The sequence below is a fragment of the Olea europaea genome, unplaced genomic scaffold (genome assembly GCF_002742605.1).
Source record: "Olea europaea var. sylvestris unplaced genomic scaffold, O_europaea_v1 scaffold701, whole genome shotgun sequence".
NCBI classification, from domain to species: domain Eukaryota; kingdom Viridiplantae; phylum Streptophyta; class Magnoliopsida; order Lamiales; family Oleaceae; genus Olea; species Olea europaea.
Window position 1 is genome coordinate 344,453 of NW_019265404.1, and position 13,051 is coordinate 357,503.

Sequence of the window (13,051 nt, forward strand, 5' to 3'; positions counted from 1 at the left end):
GTTATATGCATGTAATTTGAGAGTCTAATGGCTCATGAACATGTAGATATATATGTTTCAACGGATAACTTTCTTCAAGTTTTAGAGTTTTAGGCTAAAATTTTGAACTACTGAAAAGCAGAGTTGAAGTGCTTTCTCAACTGAAAGTTGTTAAAAGATTTGCTTAATGGAAGTAATTTCTAGAGTTTGCCTGAGAGGTCTTGTAAAAAGTTCATAGCAGAAAATCTGGGATATCCTTGAAACTTTATTTAAAGATGATATTAGCATTTATATTACCTTGCTTTAAAAGAAACGTATTTAAATATTATTCTAATAGATTAACTTTTAATAAAATATTGATAAATATGTAGCTTATATCAATTACTTTTACTATCTCCTTTATAAAGTACGACGTTTTGTGCAGAACACTTTCTTGTATCTTGTTTACATTAATTGTCAATATACACCAAAAAGTATGTATGCTCAATATGTTTGTGTACATGGTCACTGGAACCTAGCAAATTTCTCTTTGCATCGTTTTGCTTTTGGTATGGTAGGATGGAGATGAGGTCTACTATAGAGTTAGACGTGACCGTAAAATACATAGTTTATTGATGGCATATTGCAAAGAAAAGAATTTTGAGTACGAAGTTATGAGGTTCGTATATGATGGGAGAAGACTTGATGTCAAGAAAACCCCAGACGAGGTAAGGTGGTTAAAAGAATTTAAAGGAATTCTTCGCCACACCACTTTTGCGGGTCCATGTTTCTTTAAATGATATGTCCAGTTCTTGGACCACTTTCCTTTAATTGATCCTATTATTTAGTGTTTGTTTAATTTTGATTTTTTTAAGAAATGTGATTAAAAGTAGGAAAAAATTGATCCACATGTTGCGAATGACCAGTATTAAAAACCAACAATGCAACATAGCATTATTCAAATTTCGTGCGCATTCCACATGCATGAACAAAGGTAACTTTAAATTTCCAAAGAATAACCAACTTCATTAAGGATGCAACGTCGCTGCATGAGCTGTTACGTCTTGTGAATATGCCAATTCAAGATAGTACCACATCCTCGTGCGTCCCCCTCTCCCCCAAAAAAGAAAAACAAGGAGTGCACAATTTTATCAGTTTGAAAGAATCCTCGGGCCATCTAACATGGCATTCTATATGCAATTTATGAGAGCCTACCTGAAAATAGGTTGATAACATGTTGAAAAGCACATGAGTTGTGAAATATGTGGCTGAATCTGCTAGAGATGTTCAATAATCCCTGTTAGTACCACGTGAAGCTGGAACCCATTAAGTGTGCCCTTTGTAGTGAGCTTAGGAAATTCTAGTGGACAAATAGAGTTAAACATAAATAAGAGAGGAATTCTACCCCAAAAAAAAGCTGTTAATGCATTGATGAATTACTTAGTGTTGAAGAAATACAAATGCTATTACTATGGGAAAGATATTCAATGCATGTATGTGACATTGAATTTGACAAGACTTTGACCAATAAATGAAGAAATTTATTTAAAGACGTCCTTGAAAGATCTTCATAAAATTTAGCCAAATATTTTTCTTCTTTTCAGAAGGGACCCGTAGTGCTATACATATCATCAGAAATCAAAATAAGATCACATTGTTATCATATGGCGCAAGCTGATGAGCATATTAAGGAAACATTATGATGCATAGGAGCAAACAAATAACATTCTATTCGATTATCACAATATCCCTTTTATTGTTATCATCAACTCTTTTAAAGTCCCTTCAGCCTGGACAATAGTTTTTAGGGGATTTCACCTTAGTAAAGAGTGGGACTTCACCTTGCCTCTAAGAATGTATAGCTAGAGATTAAGATGTAGCATTATTTGAAGAAATTTATGGATTTTTGAAGCTTAATTGATAGCATTATCTGATTTCTTGGGTTGCCGGATTAATTAATTGGGACTGGGTCCCCATTTGGATGGGTTTCATTCAAATAGGCGTATAAGCACTTCGACCCTCAGGGCCACCCAATTTGAGGGGGTAAGTGGATCTGGACAAAGTTCATTCCACCTTCTCACCCAATCCTGTTGTGGAGAATACTCGTCTAAAAGGCAAAGGTCACACAATATTAAACTGAGAAGCAAGATAATCAAAACGGCCTAAAGTAAAACAGTGCAGAAACTTAAAGATTCACGACAAGATTTCTTTCGGCCTAAGCCCCGGAGGTTCGACGACCGCTTCAAATGCTTACATCTCCCGTTGAGCATCCAACAAGTTGAATTATGCTCGATTGTACTAAAATAGCCAAAAATTGGCAACAAAGGGTCACAAATATTCAACAAATACAGGGAGATAAATCAAAGACACTTATCTCTCAAGATCGACCCAACACCTTCAAAGAATCACAAAGAATCTTCACTGCATCTCTCTTAGAACATCAGAACTCAAGAGAACATAGGATTTTACAGATAATCACTCAGAATATCTAACCAGATCACTAAGATTTACACGTCTAAGGCCTCAAATCAGAGATTTGAGCTAAAGAATCAAAACTGATGAAACCCTAACTAGAAGAGAGGTTTTTCTCTCACAAGAATCAAGAGTCAGACGCGTTAATTGAGAGAAAGGCATGCCAAGTAAAACGACACCAATAATAGAAGGTTCCAAATCCAATCAAACAATCCAGGTCAAGCCATGTGTCTCCATTCAGTTGAAAGTGTCAATTTAATAAAGTTGCAGTTTCATAAAACACGACTTTTCAGTATCAAAAAGTTCTGGAAGCATATAACCACAATTCGAGTCTCACACTACGAGTTGGAACAAAAGATAGGTTGTCCTTACTGGAGTGTATTTAGTCTCTTGATGGTAGCTTTGTCAGAAAACTATAGAAAATTCTAAGCATTTATTTCTTCATTGTGAATTTTGCGCAAGGAGTGTGGTAATTTTTGGCAGACATCTTCGGAAGCCCAGTTGATACATCACAGTCGGTAGAGTGTTTGATAAGTAAGCTTGAAATCGTGCTTGTAGCACTCAATTACTTGGTATTTCGCGGGCTATGGTAGAAACACTTTCATGATCCTTCGGACAGCCAACAATCAGTCCATTCTTAGTAGAACTTAATACCTGTGGGGCGTTACTTGCATTTCTTTAAGATAGCAGGGAAGGAAGCCGATGAACTGGCTAGGGTATGTTGAGTAATAAACTTGATTTTTGGACTAAATAATATGGATGTAAGGATTTTGCTTATAGGCTCAAATCAATTAAAAGGCCCAACATGCCTATCATTTTTAGAAACATTATCTAGAAAAATCTATATAAATATCTAAGTAAGGTATGTGGTCTTATAAAGAACATCTAGAGAATTCTAGAAAAATATCTTTGTGTGGTCTAGGTGTCTCTAGAAAATGTGTGGACTGGAATCTTCATGTAAACACTATATAAAGGGGTAGTGTCCTTCATTTTGTAATAAGCCAAAAAGTGTGTAAAGTTTTGAAGTTGAGAAATACAAGTTTCCTTTTTCACTTCTTTTTTCCTATTAGTGTTGTTTTCTTAAAAACTTTAGTCAATCCAAGTTAGTAAACCCATCTTTCCTCCAACAAACTCGTATCAGAGCCCTAAGGTTTTTGTGAAAAATGGCAAGTGGGATGATTCCTTTTCAAGTCCCCCAACTTAACAAGGATAACTACGACAATTGGAGCATAAGGATGAAAGCATTGCTCGGGTCGCAAGATGCATGGGAGATCGTAGAGAAAGGCTACATAGAGCCACAAGACAAGGTTGCTCTATCCCAAGCACAAATGGATAGTTTGAAGGATGCAAGGAAGAAGGATAAGAAGGCATTCACCCTCATCTATCAAGCCTTAGAAGAAGGCATGTTCGAGAAAGTAGCTCGTGCTACTACAAGTAAGAAAGCATGGGAGATCTTGCAAAACTCCCACAAAGGAGTTGAGAAGGTGAAAAAGGTTCGACTTCAAACACTTCGAGGTGAGTTTGAAGCTTTACATATAAAAGAATCGGAATCAATTTCTGATTACTTCTCTAGAGTATTGGCTATTGTGAATCAATTAAAGAGGAATGGAGAAAAGTTGAATGACACTAGAGTAATTGAGAAGATACTTAGGTCTTTAGATTCTAAATTTAACTACATAGTTGTATCCATTAAGGAATCTAAAGATCTAGATATTATGAGTGTCGATCAACTCATGAAATCTTTACAAGCCCATGAGGAAAGACTAAGGAAGAAGGTGAAAGAAGAGCCATTAGAGCAAGCTCTTCAAACAAAGCTCACTTTGAATGAGGGTGAAGGAAGGTTCAACAGTAGAAGAAGCCAAAGAGGAAGATGACGAGGCCAAGATCGAGGAAGAATTGCATCCTACAAGGAGGAAAGAAGACAAAGTTCATTTTCTACCAGAGGTCGTGGAAGAAGAAAAGGTATGAGGCACAATGAAGGACCAAGGTATGACAAATCTCAAATTAAATATTACAATTGTCAAAAACTTGGTCATTATGCTTCAGAATGTATAAATATTACTAAGCAAGTTGAGGAGAAAGCCAACTACGCTTGTTGGGAAAGTGAAGTAGATCCTGTACTACTGTTGGCTTACAAAGGTAAAGAGAGCAGAGAAAAGAATACTTGGTATTTGGGTACAGGAGTAAGCAACCATATGTGTGGATGAAAAAATATGTTTGTGGAGCTTGATGAATCAGTAAGCGGAAACATTAAATTTGGAGATGAATCCAAGATCCCAGTGAAAGGAAAAGGTAAAATCTTGATCAGCTTGAAAAATGGTACGCATCAATTTATCTCAAATGTCTATTATGTGCCCAATGTGAAAAATAACATTTTAAGTTTGGGACAACTCTTAGAGAAGGGCTATGATATTCATTTGAAAGATCATAGTCTTTCAATAAAATATCAAAGGGAAAATTTGATTGCCAAAGTCCCAATGACAAGAAATAGAATGTTTGCGTTAAGCATTCAAAATGACGTTGCTAACTGCTTAAAAGCTTGTTTTAAAGATTTATCTTGGCTTTGACACTAGAGATTTGGCATCTTAATTTTGGAGGCTTAAAGTTGTTAAGTAAGAAGAAGATGGTGAAAGGGTTGCCTCCAATAAATCATGCGGATCAATTATGTGAAGGATGATTACTTGGAAAGCATTCGATGAAAAGTTTTTCAAAAGAAGCTTCTCCAAGAGCTAAGAAGCCATTAGAACTTGTACACTCCGATGTTTGTGGGCCAATTAATCCAAGCTCTCTTGGTAAGAGCAATTACTTTGTTTTTTTTATTGATGATTTTAGTAGAAAGACTTGGGTCTATTTTATCAAACAAAAATTGGAAGTTGTTGAAACTTTTAAGAAGTTTAAAGTTCTTGTTGAAAAAGAAAGCGGATCTAGTATAAAAGTGTTAAGATCGGATCGAGGAGGAGAGTTCACCTCCAAAAAGTTTGAGAAATATTGTGAGGAGAATGGAATTCGTCGCCCATTGACGATTCCATACTCTCCACAACAAAATGGAGTAGCCAAAAGAAAGAATAGATCCATTCTTAATATGGCCCGCTGCATGCTCAAAAGTAAGAGATTGCCCAAGGAAGTTTGGGCTGAAGCTGTTAATTACACCGTGTATCTGTCTAATCGATCGCCTTCTAGAAGTGTGTGGAATAAGACACCACAAGAAGCACGGAGTGGAAGAAAGCCCAACAACTCTCACTTATGAGTATTTAGGAGCATTGCATATGCTCATATACCAGATCAAAAGCGGTCCAAGTTAGATGACAAAAGTGAAAGGTATGTCTTTATCGGTTATGACTCTCACTCTAAAGGCTACAAGTTGTATAATCTAAATAAGGAGAAGATCATCATAAGTAGAGATGTCGAGTTTGATGAAGAAGGAACTTGGAATTGGGGTGTCCAAGAAGAAGACTATGACTTTTTACCATTCTTTGAGGAAGAAGAACAAGAGAATGAAGAGCAGCAAGAGTTTACCAGTCCACCTCTATCACCTACTCATGGAGATGCTTCCCCATCATCTTCACAAGGAGAAAGCTCAAGTGAAAGGACGCCACGGATGAGGGACCTACAAGAGCTATATGAGGCAACAGAAAATCAAAATGATCTCACACTCTTTTGTCTTTTTGCCGATTGTGAGCCAATAGAGTATGAAGAAGCAGCGCAAAATAAAAGATGGAGAGATGCCATAAATGAAGAGATTAAGACTATTGAGAAAAATGGCACGTGGAAGTTGACAACTCTTCCTAAAGGAAAGAGAGCAATCGGAGTTAAGTGGGTGTATAAGGCAAAGAAGAACGCTAAAGGAGAAGTAGAAAGATACAAAGCAAGATTAGTTGCCAAAGACTACAACCAACGGTCGGGAATCGATTATGAATAGGTATTTGCTCCTGTTGCTCGTTTAGAAACCATAAGATTAATTTTCTCTCTTGCAGCGCAAAATAAGTGGAAGATATTTCAAATGGACATGAAATCAGCTTTTCTAAATGGTTATTTCGAAGAAGAAATCTATGTGGAGAAACCAATGGACTATAAAGTAAAAGGATATGAAGGTAAAGTCTTGAAACTAAAAAAGACTTTATATGGGTTGAAACAGGCTCCAAGGGCATGAAATAGTAGAATTGACAAGTATTTTCTAGAAAATAACTTCACAAAATGCCCTCATGAGTATTTCCTTTATACAAAGGTAAATGAGAAAGGAGATATTTTTCTTGTTTGTTTATTTGTAGATGATCTTATATTCACAGGAAATAATCAAACTATGATCGTTGAGTTTAAGAAGGCCATGGCTCAAGAATTCGAGATGACGGATATCGGCCTTATGGCCTACTATCTTGGGATTGAGGTAAAGCAATGGAGGATTGTATCTTCATCTCACAAGAAGGATATGCAAAAGAAATTCTAAAGAAATTCAATATGGAGGATTGCAAGCCTGTATGCACCCCCATCGAATACGGAACTAAGTTGTCGAAGAATGATGAAAGTGAAAAAGTAAACCCAACACTTTTTAAGAGTCTTGTTGGAAGTCTAAGATACTTGATGTGCACAAGACCAGATATCCTTTTTGGAGTTGGGCTCATTAGTTGCTATATGGAGACACCTACCATGACCCATATGAAAATTGCAAAGAAAATTCTTCGCTACATCAAAGGTACACTTGATTATGGCTTAGTCTATTCATCATCTAATGAATTCAAACTTGTTGGATATAGTGACAGCAATTGGGGTGGAGATAGTGATGATAAAAAAAGTACGACTGGATATGTGTTTTACTTGGGCATCACAGCTTTCACTTGGAGCTCAAAGAAGCAATCGATCGTAGCACTATCTACTTGTGAAGCTGAATATGTTGCAGCTACATCAAGTGTCTGCCATGCAATTTGGCTTAGAAACTTGTTGAAGACGCTTGGAGTTTCACAAGAAGAACCAACCGAAATCCATGTTGATAGCATTGACATTGGTAAAGAACCTAGTATTCCATGATAGAAGCAAGCATATTGATACAAAATATCATTTCATAAAAGAAAGTATTGCAAAGAAAGAAGTGTAGCTGAAATATGTAACCTCCCAAGAGCAGATCGCCGACATTCTCACTAAGCCACTCAAGCATGATGTGTTTCGCAAGTTAAGAACTCTACTTGGAGTAGCAAAATCAAGTTTAAGGGGGGATGTTGAGTAGTAAACTTGATTTTTGGACTAAATAATGTGGGCTTAAGGATTTTGCTTATAGGTCCAAATCAATTAAAAGGCCCAACATGCCTAGCATTTCTAGAAACATTATCTAGAAAAATCTATATAAATATCTAAGTAAGATATGTGGTCTTATAAAGAATATCTAGAGAATTCTAAGAAAATATCTTGATGTGTGGTCTAGGTGTCTCTAGAAAATGTGTGGACTAGAATCTTCATGTAAACACTATATAAAGTGGTAGTGTCCTCCATTTTGTAACAAGCCAAAAAGTGTGTAAAGTTTTGAAGTTGAGAAATGCAAGTTTCCTTTTTCACTTCCTTCTTCCTATTAGTGTTGTCCTCTTAAAAACCTTAGTCAATCCAAATTAGTAAATCCATCTTTCCTCCAAAAGGGTAAATATGTATAAGTCTCATGATGAATTGCTGATTCTTCGCCATCTGGAGATTGTGGGATTCCCGTTCAGCTGATTCAGAACTGGTCGGGCGAAGGCTAATACTGATTGAGCAGCTCACAGAAGCCCGAATCAAGTTAGATGTGCTGGCGTGTCTCTCTCCTGCTGGGGGTTTGTGAAGGGTTAACTTGCAACCCCCTTCAGAATTTTGTTGGCTTTTGAAGCTGAACTCATAACTGTGATACATGCAGTTCAGATAGCATGAGAAAAGAATTGGCATCAGTTATGGATAGAGAGTGACAACTTCTGTGGTTTATCGCTTAATTTTTGTGCTATTTTTGTGTCCGAGGATGCTCTGGGCTGTTATAATTATTGGTTTTAGATAGATTTTTTTCTTCGTTTCCTTGGCATGTTGAGATGTTTTTCTCTTGAACTATTGTATTGATATGTTTTTTCTCATTGATATTAATAAGGGGGAGGGTAAATAGTGAGGGTGTTGTGGAAATGCCAACTTAGTTGGGATGTCTTGGTGAATCTCTTGAGCCCGTCTACGAATACATTTACATAAAAAAATATACATATATATTTTTTAGACATCATATCATCATTTGTTTCATCAAAAAATCACCCACAAAATACTATTTTCTTATATTATTGGATACGATTTTTCATTTGTTTTCCGATGTCTTAAGATATCTAAATTTAATACTTCATCCTCATGATACAAACTGTAAAGATCAAATTAATAATACCTTTCTAATTTAGCATGTCTAGTGTCCATGTCAATGTTAAAATTATATGCACCATTACGTTTCTTAGCCATCTCGAAATAAAAAGAAGCTTTAATTTTGGAAGTTGCAACAGAGCTCGTAAAGGAACGAACACATTCATCATTATCATATTTACTGAAATAGAAATTACACAATTCATTAATAAAACATTCCAATTCTTGATTTATAATATTTATATTAAAACTTAAATTTTCTGAAATTATTCTGTAGCACATTGAACTCCAAATAATTTAACGTGAGGATCCATCATAGCTTGGTAGAGAATGATCTCAAACTTCCCTATTATTAAGCAATAATAAGAATTAATACAGGTGGAGAGATTAAATACTATTATCAACCAATTGTAGATGATTCAAGTATGATATTAAGATGTACCCTGGTGGCATAAAAACAATATATCTAACTTCATATTTTTAGCACAATTTATAGCAAAATGTAAAATTTTGCAGCTAGTTGACCTCAAAAACTGGTGGGAACACATGGCCAATGTTCCCCACTCCACTTCTATCCACGTGTCAAGTTTCTACACACTTGGGGATGCACAAACATTAGATGCATGTGGCCTTCACTTGCGATAGGAAATGCAACCATGGGACTCCAATGCTCAAGTTAGTCAATGGTCATGAGATAATATTTTAGTGTTGGACAGAAAATGAACGAGAGCAAAGAAGTATTTGGATCCAAGTTAGCGATGATTTTACCAAGCAATCTTACTCTTGAAAGTGCAAAATTGCATTACATTTGGATGGCATCCATATGACAGCATTTGAACATTAGATTTCTAATATTTTCTGAATTCATCTAATCTTAATAAACCTTTTAGCACGCACGCCTATCATGTTGGAAAAAAATGAGTAAATGATTCATTTTTGGCAAGATTTTCGGAGGGACCCGTTGGTCCAATTTGGAAGATTAAAGTTGATCCGTGTTCTCCTCCGTGAGAGCATCAAAATCATATATTTACTTGCAAAAAATGAAGTTCGGGTGAATGAGAAATTGAAGCTCAAAGTTGACCATTGGAAGATGGTTTTATGTGGGAAAATAGCTTTTGTCTCACATAAGAAAAGGAAGAAAGCAATAACCACTTTAAATATGGTTGCACATTGAAAGGGTGTAATTATGTGCAGCATAGATGCTCTTTCCATGTACGCGCGCAAGCGGGTGCAAATCTTGGACTGAAATAACTTTCGGACCTTGAACTTGTGTGTGGGCACGACCTGGGCAAAAATTGGCCCCCTCGGAGAGCCTACGTATTGCAATTCTTTTTCTTGCTTTCTCAACCTGACTTTTGAGTTTTTCAAACTTCCAAAACTCCCAGAAATTGAAGTGACTCCAATGTTAATTGCCATAGAGTTAATGGCAGATTTATGATATAATAAATCTCAAGTTTCCAGCAATTTACACAGATGAAAAAAGAAAATCATTTTCTTCCTCACTGTTAAAAAAAAATGTCCCTTGCAATTTCTGTCTGTGTCTTTGTCCAGTAAGGTTGTTGTGATATTGTTCAGACACTGTATTAGTTCGCCGGAGTAGTTTCTGTGGTGCTCAGGTTATACGGGTTTTGCCGTTGTATCCTGAGAAATAGACGCTCAGATTAAATCTCAAGCACTTACGGTGAGAGGGCGAATCTATTTTTTAAGAAAACTGTGTCTGCACAGGCCTTGAAAATTTATCGGTATTTATTTAGTTTGCATTTTATTTTTGTAGATTTATGTATTTAGCGATTTACACGTTTACAACATACTTGACCCATATATTGTTTGTTAAATTTATGTTAGAAATAGATAAATAAAAACTTTCTTTTCTAATTCGTTATATGTGTGAAAATAAATTTCACATATACGGTATTTCTATTTGTAAATAAAAAAAAATTGTGTTATTTTTGTTAGTGTATAAATAAAAACACTTTATGCAAATTCTGTGCAAGTACGGTGAGTTTTGCTGTCAGATACAGTGAGCTTTCTGCAAATACGGTACGCAGCATATACGGTAAGGTGCAAATACGGTAAGTTGCTTGTAAATACGGTGCGCTTCAAATACGGTAAGCGCCATATATAGTATACTTAAAATTAGTGTTTAAACTACACATACGGCATGTGATAATTCGGTTTCATTAACACCACTATATTCCAACATGTCAATCATCAGTGAAACCAAAAATGTATGTCGAATTCAGCAAAACTGGGAAAATAAAGCAAGATAAAATGTTTGTGCATTCATTCTCAAACTTATTACTGCATGTCCAATCCAAAGATCGGAATTCCAATGAATTTTTTGTTTTTCCACATTTTTAGAAACCCTTTTAGTTCTCTCAGAGGAATTCATAGAATTATTAACCATTCAACATCATGTACAAATATAATTATTTATATAACTTTCACAGAAGAATAAAAACGAAAAAAAATGCATTTTTGGTTCGGTCTCGAAGAATTGTTTAAACAGAGTTGAAGAGACAATAGTTAAACAAAACATAGAATATAAAAAAATATTTAATAAATACATGAACGAACAAAAAATGAAATTAATTACTGCAGAAATTATGAATCAATAAAGAGAAGAATAGATTTGCAAATCGAGGTCTATGTATTATTCAATTTTAAGTGCTTGAGGTTTCATTGCGAGCTTGGTTTCAAGATACAACAGAAAGATCAGTAGAAACTATGAGCTAAATTTTATTAAGAAATTGAAATGTTTGGACAGACAGAGAACAGAATACTTGAACTACAAGAAATGAGAGTTTTTTTCATTCGTGTGTGTAGCTTAGGAAAATGGGACCTCTAGTTATAGGCTCCATGATTGGCGATTTAATTTCACATATCAACAGGCCAATTGTAGCTATTAAAATAGGCTATTAACCACTTAAGTTCAGGATTTGAAGAACCTGGAAGGCCAGTTGTTGAAATAAATAGGAAAATAGAAAGAAAAATATGGATCTTACTAAGTAACCAAATTTCGGTATTCATGTATGTAGATCGTATTTACGCACGAGTTCAATGGTCCAAGTTGTTAATCTGGTTCGTGAAGTATTTTCCTGCGCATGCACATGCGCATGTAGAGAGAACCCCTATGCTATATATGATTACACCTACATAAAATATGACCACATATAAACTAGTCATTATCTTATCATTTCTATTTTGTGGGACAAGCTACAATTGCTTCCTCTCCAAAACTTAAAATCACTTCCACTAAGTAGACTTTTAAACATCAATTTTTTTATTCGTTCGAGCATCTTTTGGCTAAGTAAAGATGTGATTTCAACATTCTCACGGAGAAGAACACAAATCTACTTTAATATTTAAGAAAGAAGAAATGATTTTACTCAAAATTATGCCTAACACCCAACAATTCCCATTAGAAATAAATTTGATAGTGACATAGAAATGGAAAACATAGACTTGGTGATAAAGTCTATTGTCGTATCTGGCAGGTGATATGTAGGTATTATTCTTTGAACATTTTCTTGTGAAAGCATATTTACTTTACTAGCTGTCCGATAGATACAATATCTTTGATTTGTTCTACTTTTTGCGTAAATAATGATATACTTCACACATGATTCTTCTTGACACAATTCATTTCTCTTTGTCATCTAGGTCTGTGATTCTAAGTCAATGAGGTTGGACTTTCATTCTAAAAACAATGTTTCGATCCACTTAACACCTAGAGAAGAGTAAATAAATGTTCTGTGCAAAATTTAAATTTAACAAAAATAATTTGCAATACTTCACAAATTATAAAGTCTAGATACGCATGAGTAAAGTGTTTGGCACAATAATCAACAAAGCGAATAAATAAATGTGGTGAAAAATAAATAACAAGAAGAACTTTTACCAAGAAAAAATTCTAAAATAACTCTTCAAGAGAAAAAACCTCCAAGCACGTGCCACTAAATGATCCATTGTGAAATGATTAAACTTATAGACCCAGTTGAGACACAACTAAATTTTAGTAGACCCTGACTCTCAATTTGTAATTCTTCGAGGAACTCCTCGATTATGTACTCCAGCACTTATTCTAGAACCTTTGGACTTCTTTTTTTGCATGGATATCCAAGAACGAACTCATTCTTCCTTATTGAGAACTCCTGTCTCCGCTTATATCCATTAGAACTCTAAAGCTATATGGTAGAGTATTTTGTGGTGTTTTGATTTTTGGACGTGGAAGAGAATTTTGATAACAATTTGTTTATTCAAATCTAAGATATTT

At 35.1% G+C, this 13,051-nt stretch overlaps 1 protein-coding gene across 1 annotated transcript; it reads left to right on the plus strand.

The window, feature by feature from the left end:
- The first annotated feature begins 3,593 nt into the window (after positions 1 to 3,593).
- On the plus strand, positions 3,594 to 4,637 carry LOC111390649. Its single transcript, XM_023015713.1, has 4 exons — positions 3,594 to 3,923; positions 4,032 to 4,205; positions 4,267 to 4,392; positions 4,497 to 4,637. The coding sequence occupies exons 1-4, from the start codon at positions 3,594 to 3,596 to the stop codon at positions 4,635 to 4,637; spliced, it is 771 nt and encodes a 256-aa protein (XP_022871481.1).
- The last annotated feature ends 8,414 nt before the right edge of the window (positions 4,638 to 13,051 follow it).

Coding starts and splice junctions, on each gene's coding strand:
- LOC111390649 (XM_023015713.1), top strand. CDS start 3,594: ATGGCAAGTGGGATGATTCCTTTTCAAGTCCCCCAACTTAACAAGGAT. Junction 4,206..4,266: donor AGGAAAGACTAAGGAAGAAG/GTGAAAGAAGAG, acceptor ATGAGGGTGAAG/GAAGGTTCAACAGTAGAAGA. Junction 4,393..4,496: donor AGGTCGTGGAAGAAGAAAAG/GTATGAGGCACA, acceptor AATATTACTAAG/CAAGTTGAGGAGAAAGCCAA.